We start from the raw sequence: 11,371 nt of genomic DNA, 5'->3' as shown, positions 1-11,371 counted from the left end.
TTAATTCCTGCGCTGGCTAGATGGGGCATGGAGTGGCTTAAGGGGAAGAAGTTGTTATGTTTTGAGGAGATAACTCTGATGCATTGGAAGAACTCATTAGCACAAGAACCCAGCTTAGCTCTGAGCTATGCAATAAGTTGTTCCTGTTAGCCTCAACCCAGCCCATGTAAGAGCTGACGCATCTAAAGGTAAGAGCTGACGCATCCAAACCTCAGCCCTGGATTTTCCCATGTTCAGGGGACCAGCAGCTGCCCCAGGGCTCCCCTTCCTCGTCCTACACCTTACTTGTGTATACTGCAAGGCACCCTGATCCTTACTGCTCTGGTTTGTCTGCAGATGTTTTTATCAATGGCTTGTTCCAAGCTGCTAAGGAAAAATCTGTTCTAAGGGGAAAAAATCATCTGCACTAGAGAAAAGATTGTTACAAGAAAATTATTTTATTTCCTAGTTTCTTTTGCTAAGTGGAACAATTTTCTCGCATCGTAGCAAAACCGCTTCCATTTTCTTCAAGATGCAAATCCCAAATCTCTGTGCAGAACTTCCTTAACAACAATAAAGAGGAACTTTGTTCCTGAATTCCCAATATACACAAAAGAGTGCAAAAATGGCATGAATTCTTAAATTCCAAACATACACCGTTCCAAATAATTGCAGAAAACCAATGTTCTCTTCCCTCGTGCTACAGTTATTTTGGGGACGAAGTAGATGATAGGTTAATAACTCACAATAATAATCATACATGCAACGCCACCCTACACTGAAATGAAATAGTTCCTGACACATCGGTGGGAGGTGAGGTCTTGTTTTGACTCACCCAGGGAAGTGATTTCCCATAGATGCAGAATGTTTACTTAATGTCTTGTGCTCTTAAAAATATCACACAGATATTTTCCAAAGTGGATGCAAAATTCTAAGATCTTTTAACACTATAGTGTGGTGAAAAACAGTGTTGACTAGTGAGGCCGAATTGGCTGTTCAAAGAATTTTTCACAGTTGCTTGAGGGTTACTAGTGGCTGACACTTGTTTAAGGCTCTTGCCAAATAAGCGTTTGGCTCGTGTGTAATCTTATTCATTTTATGCCTAGTCCAGATAGTCTCTTGGAAGTCTGGGGCAAGTGTCCTTGGGCTGGTTTCTTGGATGCCACAGGTTATGAATATCTACTTTGCTCACAACATGATAGCAGCAATGAGTATTGTTAATGTCTTACAGTCAGTGTGTCACTTATCACAAAACACTTGATGGACTTTCACAAATTATTCTCAGGAAGTAAGAGAAATTCTTCACCTGCCATTGAAATGCAACTGTAGCTGGGACGGAGAGCAACACTGCTCGAGGGTACGCAGCTGCACCACACCAGGGCTTACAGGACAAGGCTATGGTATCCAGCTGAAGCAACTAGAGGAATTTGGACAGAAAACGTAAAATTATCCAAAAGAAGCTTAGACCACAATGATGGAAGCATTACTGTTACCTTATGGAACACTCATTATTAGTTGGTTCATTTTTCTGTAACAAATCCAACTGGTCTGGACCTGGGTCTATGTGCTACCAGCACAGCAATATTTCCAGAAGCATGAGGTGAGGTTCATGACACCCAACTTTGGTTATTCCTAATGTAGGAGTCTCCACCTGAGAGACTCCCTTTACAGTCAATGGGCAGAAATAGTCACATCTGGGGAGGCACTCATCTCCTTGGTAAGTATGCGTGTTCCTCAGAGGACTATGCTGAGATGAGAAGAGCCGCTTCCTGGAAGTGCCTAATTGTCCACATTAGCTCTAGAAGGACTCTAGAGAAGCAGCTCACATGGGGTGTCTGTGTTATAGGCATGTAAATTTGGGTAGGTGAATCTCATTCTATATAAGAACTGGTCCAGCAGAAAGAGATTGTTTTGGTTGTTTTTTTCTTTGAATGCTCTTCTCTTCCTGGATTTCCTTTCAATGCTCTGACCCAACTCAACAAGCAATTGCACTTGCATGTAACACAGAATGGCGTTGCACTGCTATATTTAACTACAGATTCTTTAAAGATGCTAAACATTGACCTGTGCCTAACGCTTCACTGAACAAGAATAAATTAGCGTTAAGGAAAAGCAAATTAATTTGCCTCTAAGAATCTGTTTTGTTAAATGCCCTGGAGAGGTATTAAATTAAGCTTGCTGCAATGCTAAAGCAATTTCTGTTGGCACTTTCCCAACACAGTGCATACAGCTGCATAGCTCCCACTGCCTGCGTTGTTTCAGGGTCCCAGGATTTATTTGGCAGGCTTGTTCTTCTTTGCAGGTGCAGGGAGACTGTTCAGATCTTCTTGTTCGGTGACATTGTGATCAGAGCTGTCATGAGGATGGTCCTTTGTAACGCTGTAGTACACCGGGGTGGTGTACGGCGCAGGGTTCTCAGCACTCTTCTCTTCGCAATTCCATAACTTCCTAAAGGCAGCCCTGAACTTCTGTGACATGAGGTTGTAGATGATGGGGTTGATGGCACTGTTCAAGTAGATGCACATGCGGCAGAAGAGAAGGAACCAGATGTTCAGGTATGGAGGGTCCATGAAGGAGTTCACCACCACCAGTGTGCGATAAGGCATCCACAGAAGGGCGAAGAGGACTACCACAACAGCCAGCATTTTGGTCACCTTGCCAGTGGAGATATGCAAAAAGAGAAACAATAGTCAGATGATGCTAAACCTCCAGCAGAGCTTTCCTACCTGGAGAAATGGTGCAGACAGCTAATTCAGTCTACATATTGCTTATATCTTTCTTTAAGCATTTAAAATAGGCACCCAAACCATGGGGCTATTCTTCTCTGAATCCATTTTGTTCATGAAACAATCTTGCATAAAGAAACCCCTTCAATGAGAGGTTTTCACCTACCGCTGAAGAACCTTTAAAACTCTTTAGGAGAAGCATCCACCAGCCTGGAAATGGGCTGGGATAATCATGGGAATTTCTGTACCAGAAAGCAAATTTGAGAATTGTACATAACATTAAATCAATGGGGAAAATAACTTGTGCAAAAGTGGGGACCTAAGTTTTGGGGGTGCCATGGGGTGTATGTCAACTCCCTGCCTAGGATCTCCTGCTTTTCTACACCAGCTATGTTGTTCCAGAGAATAGGGTCATGGTAGAGAGCAGCACCGGGAGCAGAGGAGACTGTCTGGAGTCTTATGTAAATTCCTACTTGTGCTGATATGGGAGTTACTTAGCTAATTGTTATGGGCTATTTTAATTTGCAGCACACTAGGGGGAAGTACTACAGTAACATACTAGGAACAAGAAGATATTGAGAATTCAGAAGTGAGCAGTAATTGCCCTCAGCTTGGCTCAAGCTTGTTTAAGAAAATGGGTGTTTTGTACTGAAACTCCAGTGATCCTAATAATTTCAACATCTGTTTCTGGTAGGTGACAATCATCCTCCAACAAATACTTACAGAATACACATGTCCCCAAGGAGGAAAGTATGAGTAAACACTGATGCCGCATGCATATTAAGGCAGTGGCATTTCAAACGTCAGAAAGGGAGTTGTGCAATGTCTCCAGTTCTCGATATGGAATCACTTAGATCACATTCACAGTCTCTCAGCTTTTCTTGGAGTGCTTTTTTTACTTGGTCATGAGCAACTGTGCCTTCCTGTAATGCTGTGAGTAGAAATCGGGGGTGGTTGGTAGTGGCAACAAAACCTTCCCTACAAGAAAGGGACTATTACCAAGCTGAGGCCAAAATAGAAGTGTTTTGCTGTGTGTGGTTTAATGGGAATGTTGAGGACACTTCCCAGAGTAAGCTCTTGATACAGTGAGTGCTGAGGCTGTTGCTAAGACTGCAGCCTGTTTGCTGCCACAGTGTGTTGCCTTTTGGGAAAGATATAAGAGATTGTACAAGTCGTGTCAGTAAAAGGTTTGCTTCAGAGCTTTTCAATGCCTTTTACAAGGGCTGGCTGGATCCAGAAGAGTAAGAGCCATCCCATAAGCTTTTAGTTTCAAGCCACCCTAGCTAGTGTGCAACTGCTAGGGTGATAATCTGCTTTATAGAAATACTCCTGAACAGATAGGCTGGGAGTGGACAGCAGCTGCTTGGCACACAGTTGACCATGATCAAAATCTTTACGTACCAGCATGGTTATAGCCGCTGCCTCTGCCGAGGCTGGCAAGGCAATCCAGGCTCGGCCACCCCTTGCCAAGGGAAGGAGCGTCCTGACAGCAGTGGTGAGACTGTATTACTGTGGTCTGTACTGCAAGACCTGGGAACCGAGAGCTCCCAGATACCGGATCAGCCCGGGAAGAAGCAGATTTTGTGTCAACACCATGTGCCGCATGAGCAGTGCATATGGATGGGGCCCATGTTCTCTACTGTTCTAAGCACCTTTATAGAAAATAGACATGACAGCAATGGAGCATTCAGCCAGCCTGCTGCCTTCCACAGACCTGCTTCACAGGTCTGTGGAGAGAATTGCTTTTGCCATATTTTTGATGCATCTGAGGTTCATCTCCCAAGAACTTGAATGAAGTTGATCTGAACAAAGCTGTGCTGACAGCTGAACCCTACAGCAAAATGCAACCAACTCCTCAGCTTAAGTGATCCTAAGCACCTTTTCAGCCAGAATTTAATTCCCCTCTGCTAAGCAGTTTAATCATCCTGGGAGATGAAGGCAGGCTCTGTGCTTTTCCATCCCATGCAGAAACTGAACATGTCCCCATCCTACCTGGAAGGGTCCATGTTAAAGGACTGTCTTGTGGGTAAAGTTGGTGGGAGTCCTTCCATCAACTTCAGCAATCCCTAGGCAGCAGGACTGCTGCAAAATATGCCCTGGGAAAGAGAAATACCACAGCTCTGCAGGTCCTCACTGAGACACAGGCACTCCTCACTCAGCAGTTGTCTCAGTTCCTGAGATGCAAAGTTACTCCACACAGGGCTGGGGAGAATAAATCCCTGAACTGTTACACACTTAGCTCTGCTCTCTGGTGTCCCTTCCAGCTGGGAGGTTTCTGTATGACAAATGTCTCCTATAAAGCTAATGCATCAATGCTGCTCATGTGCTGTCTCCTGAGAGTGAAACATCTTTGGCTTTTCGACTGTTGTAACTCTCTGCCTCTTTTTACTGTTCAGGAGCCCACAATGATTGTGAACAGTGATCTGAACCCTGCATCGAAGTGACAACACCAAGGAGAGCGTATCCTAATAAGGCTGAAAAGTAAGTTCATTCTGGTCCTTTCTGAGACCAAAAGAAATGTAGTCTGGAAAAGAACCAGTGATTCATCTGCTTTTTAGCCATAACTGTCCCTGCTTTTCAGCCGGTTGTTATGGAAATGCCGGTGGTGCCAGCAAGCGCTTGCCCAGCTCTTGCCTGAGCAAGTTCCCAACACTTCCCCCCAGACCACAGAAAACCACAAAGTGCTGTCATCCAAAGAGTGCTTCCTGCTATGCGTCCTACAGCCCTGCGAAAAAGCTGTCTTTGTCCTGGGAAGGGAAACCGGCTGGAAACAGCACTGTGAGGATTTATTACCTTTGTCTCACTAAATGCCCTCAGTGCTTCCTGAGGACGCTGCATCCAGACCACAAGCCAGGATGGGCAGCCCTGCCCTGAGCTTGCTGTAAGATTGAAATTTACCTTTTAAAGCCAACTGTCCGTACAGACCATGTTCTCCTGGCTCCAACTTTAGCAAAGCTGTGTGAGCACAAGATGTCTCTCCTGGATAAAACCTAACTGTCTATCCCAAACTTGTTCTCATATCTTCACTGTGGGGAAAGAAATCTCCAGTAGTGTCTACGTACAAGGCTGAAATCTGTCTCCATGCCTTTTCTCACTCTACCTTGCTGAAGCAAGTGCCTATAGCATACTTGAGGTGCTCTGAACTTATTTCTGGTCCTCATGTGACAAATGAACCTAATCATCACTGAGGAGAGCTTGGGACATTTATCCCTAGCTGGAGTAGTCTTGAATTATGGCCACAAAAAAACAGCTGCACCCAAAAAAGCCAGAGCTTTGCTGTAGCCTCATAGCATCCATCAGGGAAGCACCAGCTCAGGGACAACAGTTTTTCCGCCAAGTGTTTTGCAACAACTCTGTTGTACACAGTGTGTGCACACAACAGCTGTAAAGGAGCTATGGACAGAAGCAAGACAAGGGTTTGTAGACAGAACTGGATGTTTTACTAGAACAGTTGATATTTAGCTGAAAAAACACTTTTGAGCACATAAGCCAGTGTTGTTGCTGGATGGCCAAGGATATCTGCTGTACAGACCCCTGACTACATCCTGGGTGGCCATGTCAAAGCTAAGGGGCAGCTCATCTTCCACCACCACAGGCCAAGCCTGGTGTAACTCCTAAACCAAACCCACTGTGAGCCTCCTTCTCACTCCAGAAAAGATGATGGGCATCTTGCATCCCCCACAGCCCTTCCAACCCATCCCCTCTCTCAGTGCTGTGTCCAGCCTCTGCCCCTGGCCTGGAGGTCACAGATGCTTCTCCCCAGCCAGTGTCACCCCTCCTTGTCCAGGCACCGTCATCCTGAGCTGCAGGATCCTTTTTTAGGAATCCCACTCCCTCTAGTGGTCCCTCTCCGGCAGGTGAAATATGGGCTTGGAGGTGGCTGGTGTTTTTTATCTGTGGCCCTTTCTTCTGTAGGTGATAAATACAGCAAAACTCATGCCTTGCATTGTCCTGCTCTGGACTTATGTGCTTTAGAGGCAGCAGTGAGGGAACAGCAGCATCTTCATGCTCTGAAAAGCAAGCAGGGCAGCGCTGGGGCTGCATAGGAGCACACAGTGAGAATTTTATTTCCAAACTCTGCATCTCCACAGCAAAACAGCCCCAGCCATCTAGGCTCTTTAGAGTCAAGGGAGAAAAATGGGCACCTCTGTGGTAGCCCCTTTTGGACATCTCCCAGGGGACTCTGGGCATGGGGCCTGGAAGAGCCAGTTCTTCTACAGAGGCCAGAGGAGAACCGCTGACATAGGTGCCTGTACCCTGGTCAGAGGGACCTCCTGAGCTACACACCTGCCCCAGCACCCGTCCTCCCACCCTGTTCTGCTCTTCTGGTCGACAGATCCTCCAGGAGCCAAACTACCCTCTCATACCACTGGTCTGTGTTGGGAATCTGGCAGATGCTTGTGCACTATCACAACAAACTCAAAGGTGTTTGCGGGGTTGGAGTCCCACTTCACCACATCACTGGGATGCAACCTGCTTCCTGCAAGGTCCTGTGAAGCTCTTGTTGCATGTGTGAAGCCTGTGAGACAGCAACACTACTATTGCAACCATGATTTCTAATGGTGTCTTTAGTGGTTTAGTCTATATGGCAATTGCATTTTAAAGAAGCTGCACCCTCACTTCAATCTTCCCCACCAGTAGCACATGCACCACTTTCACAGCCTCCTCATCACCCTGTCAGATTGAAGACCACCAGCATTTGTTATTAGAGCAGTTTCCAATGCTGTGTCCTCACTTCTGGTGCTCAGAATAGGACCCTTTACCAAGGGCCCCCATGGAAATTCCTGGTGACATTTTCAAGGGCTGTCAGCACTCCTCAGGAGAGCGTGAGAGGTCGATGGCATTACCTGTCAAGCTGCCCTTTCCTTTCCACCCTGGCCACAGGTGATTAATGAGCAAGGAAACTTGCTTATGAGCTCCTCAGCCAGCATCAGCTGTTGTAAAGCAGCGTCAGGTAGTCCGAGCTGAGATCCATCTGTGTTTCTTCTTTCCACAAGTTTCCTCTGGCTTTGAGGGCGGTGATGCCACAGCTATCAGAAAATCAGAGGGGAAACCTTTCTTCTGGTGAAGATGACACAGGACACTAGTGTCCAGGCTGCTCCCTTTTAGGGCTCATACCTGCCCATTGCATGAGGGCTTTTTGCTGTTGAGGTGAACCTCACCTGGAGAAGACCACTCAGGTCCCTTCTGTGCCTCTCTCCTGCCTTTGCTAAAGCCAAGTTGATGGGGTGTCCCATGGATCCAGGTGCTGGGGGTGATATGGGGGCTGTAGCCCCCCTGGACTTTGCCCTGACCCTTCACATGGGCACATGCATCTCCGTCTCGCTCACCCACAAGTCCCAATGTGTGGCCCCACTGGTCATGGGAATGCTCTCCTCTGTGCTCACTTTTAAACCCCTTCTATCTAGCACCTCTATCTGCCAGCTCTGCTGGCATGAATGGATTCAGCTACCTTCTTTCTCACATTAAAATCCCTTTCTTAATGATCTGCCCATTCCCCAGCACTCAGCCAGTGCTTCCCCTCTGCTCTGCCCCCACAGCCCCTCTGGGGTCCTGCATGCTGCAGCATCTCCCTGAAAATATCATTCCTGGGCCCTGGCTGCCCTTGCTCAGGGAGGCAAATTCCAGGCAGAAACCTGTGCTGACCTCTTGGGGTCTCAGGAGGCCTCTTTCCTCCCTGGGTGGTTGGGTTGTTGGTTTTTCCCTTGTAACTAGATGCAGAATCATGACTCACTGCAGCTTCTGTTCCTCAATTCATTGCACCACCAGCAAAAATCTCTGGCTGGATTTCAGGCAGTGCTCAGGTGGATGCTCTGACAGGACCTGGATTCATTATGGTCCAAGCACTCCTGTTCATACTACCCGAAACTCTTATCAAAATAGCTGTGTGGTTTTACTTGGCTTTGGTGCACAGATAACTTATTTCTGCACCAAGCATCCAGCAGATCCCCTCAGCAATGAATCAAATGGTTGAAGTTGAACCCCTGGTTTTGCCCCCTCTGATTTTATGGACAGTCATATACATTTCCCTATGATTATATATAAAATGAAGCAATCGTCCCATGTCATATCCAACTTGTGAAAGATGTTTATGGAAAAAACTGGACTGCAGCCACCTCTGGGGTGCAGCACTGCATCCATTTGACTGGCACCAACCCGTGTGTCAGGCACCTAGCCCACATGCCACCGGTGGCACAGCTGGGGTTTCTTCCTCCATCACTCTCAACACAGCTTGCTTTGAAGAGTTGCTGGTGTGAAATCAGAAGAAAGCATTCAACAAACCATAGCTGGAAGCCCTGGAAAACTGCTTTGCAGTTTAAAAACTCAGTGACACCAGCTCTGCAATGTCAGGCCAGCAAGAGGAAGTCTTTGCATGCTAAGATATTTCAGGAGGTAATGACAATCTTGAGAAAACTCCTGGTGTAACAGAAAAGAGAGCACAAGATGTTTCCAGGAGCTGGAGTGCCTGTCATCCAGCCCCATAAGCCACTCATTCTAATGATGCTGGAGTACACTGTGTGCGGCACAGCCGCTCCATGGCACAGCACTGCGGGGGGAGCGGCACAGCCCCTGCAGCAGCTGCTCTGGAAGGAGACGTCTGTCGGCCCACACCTTTAGGTACTGCCTTGTATTATCTAGAGACCTTGCTGCTGAACACCCTGCCCAAGGCTCCCGCAGCAGCCGGCGACCCTGGGAGAGCAGGCAAGTACTTCTGCAGAAGTCAGGATCTGCTTTAAACCTTTCTGTGCTGGAGCAAAAGGGAGAAAAAGCTGAACTGGAGAGACTTAGAAGTTCATGAAGAAATACATGTTCTCTGGGCTGTTTGCTTCCCCTTTGCGACTGAATCATGTCTCCTGGGGAATGGAGGTTCCTGTGCAAATCGGGCAATGAGATACTGAGTTGGAAAAACAAGGACTTTAAGACAGGCTGAAGCCAGTTTCAGGCTGTCTGGAAATTGGATCCTGCTCACTCAAAATCACAGCAGATCTGGTGATTTCAGGGACTTTTGCCAGACTCCCAGATTCAGCCCTTTCCTTTAAAATTGCCTGTGTCTCTGCCTATGCGAAGTTTGAAACCAGAATGCAATAGTCTGCTGCAAACGGCCAGCAAGCAGGCAAGAGTGTCCCGTGTCCAGATGCTGACCTGTCCAAGGAGATGGGGCAATAGTAATTGTCCATGTGGACAGAGAAAGAGGAGGAAGGAGGGCAGGAGGTGGGAGGAGAAGGAGATGAGGAGCAAGCAGGCAACTGAATGACAGAGGAGTCACTGAGAGGCAAACACACCACCGTGACACTGAGGTGCCTTCCTCAGCTGCAGGGACCAGGGGGCTGCAGCCAGGACTGGGCCCAGAGGGCAGGAGTTCATGCCAGCTCTCCCTTCCCTTTGCTCCTCTAAATCTGAGGTGACCTGCCCAGGACCCTGCCTGGGAGGCGAGTCCCGCTGGCATAATGTGGCCCAGCACTCCCCTCCTTGGGGAGGCAATCAGTAACTAATTATCCAGCAAACACCCCTGCACTCCTGCCTCTCCCAAGTGATGCTGGAGCCCTGTCCTGCTCCGCCAAGCCCAGCCAAAGCAGGGGGACCCCATCTGTGCTGCCAGACCCCAGCTGGGCTTTGGGGGGGCTTCTGTGCAGCAAACCAACCCTCTCCATTCCCTCCACAAAGGGAAGCAAAATACTGGGGCACCCCAACCCCTGCCAGAATGCCCCTCAAAGCACTGAGCCCCTGACAGTGCTGCCTGCAGCCCAGCATGCCCCAGCCCGGCAGGGAGCCCCTACCTGCTTGCGGGAGCTCAGGACCCCCTTGTTGCCCCGGCAGGAGAGCTTGAGGGAGCCACCCTGGTGCATGGAGCCCAGGCAGGGGTGCTGCGGGGTGGCGGGCAGGGGGCTCATGAAGAGGATGCGGGCAATGAGGCCGTAGAGGACAGTTGCCAGCCCCAACGGGATGACGTAGAAGACAGCAAAATCCAAGAAGTAAATGGGCATGTAAAGGCTTCTGGAGACCCGGTAGCCACAGCTGACCTGTGCCCCATCCGAGAAGGTGACCTGGGTCGTGTCCACCAGGAAGAACCACATGAGGCAATAGAGGGAGGTGAAGAGCCACAGCGAGGAGATGATGCGCTTGGCACGGGACACGGTGCACAGGAGCTGCGCTTTGATGGCGTGGCAGATCGCGATGTAACGCTCCACCGTGAAGGCAGTGATGGACCAGGCAGAGATGTTGATGCCCAAGTACTGCAAATAGGTGATGCAAAGGCAGCCGGCGTAGCCGTACACCCAAGAAGCCACCACCTCTGAGATGTTGGGCAGCCCAGCTGCCAGCAGCACGATGAGGTCGGCCACCGCCAGGCTCACCAGGTAGCAGTTGGTGGGGGTCACCATGTGCTTGCTGCGCAGCACCACCAGCACCACCATCACGTTGCCCGCGATGCCCACCCCGCAGATGAGCAGCACCAGCAGGATGGTGACCACCTGCAGCTCCAGGGGCTGCCGGGGCATCCTGCCCAGGGTCTGGTTGCCGCTGCCGCCCAGCGCGGCTCCCGGGCTGGTCGAGGCGTTCTCCATCGGCCGCCAAAGCCGTCCCCGGCAGAGCTCCGCGCACCTTGCGGCGGGCAGCGGGGAGAAGGGGGAGCCGGGAGCCGCGGCGCCCCGTTGCCCCCCGCGCCC

At 49.2% G+C, this 11,371-nt stretch overlaps 1 protein-coding gene across 1 annotated transcript; it reads right to left on the bottom strand.

The window, feature by feature from the left end:
- Nucleotides 1–2,252: 2,252 nt before the first annotated feature.
- TRHR (thyrotropin-releasing hormone receptor) lies at nucleotides 2,253–11,203 on the bottom strand. The gene is made up of 2 exons (XM_010569795.1): nucleotides 10,484–11,203; nucleotides 2,253–2,633 (listed from the first exon to the last, which is right to left on the bottom strand). Exons 1-2 carry the CDS (start codon nucleotides 11,201–11,203, stop codon nucleotides 2,253–2,255), a joined length of 1,101 nt encoding a protein of 366 aa, XP_010568097.1.
- Between the last annotated feature and the right edge of the window lie 168 nt (nucleotides 11,204–11,371).

Source organism: Haliaeetus leucocephalus, unplaced genomic scaffold, assembly GCF_000737465.1.
Source record: "Haliaeetus leucocephalus isolate CR32 unplaced genomic scaffold, Haliaeetus_leucocephalus-4.0 Scaffold273, whole genome shotgun sequence".
NCBI classification, from domain to species: Eukaryota; Metazoa; Chordata; class Aves; order Accipitriformes; family Accipitridae; genus Haliaeetus; species Haliaeetus leucocephalus.
This window is presented reverse-complemented; position numbering and strand designations above follow the sequence as displayed.

Coding starts and splice junctions, on each gene's coding strand:
- TRHR (XM_010569795.1), bottom strand. CDS start 11,203: ATGCCCCGGCAGCCCCTGGAGCTGCAGGTGGTCACCATCCTGCTGGTG. Junction 2,634..10,483: donor TCCTGAGCTCCCGCAAGCAG/GTAGGGGCTCCC, acceptor TCCACTGGCAAG/GTGACCAAAATGCTGGCTGT.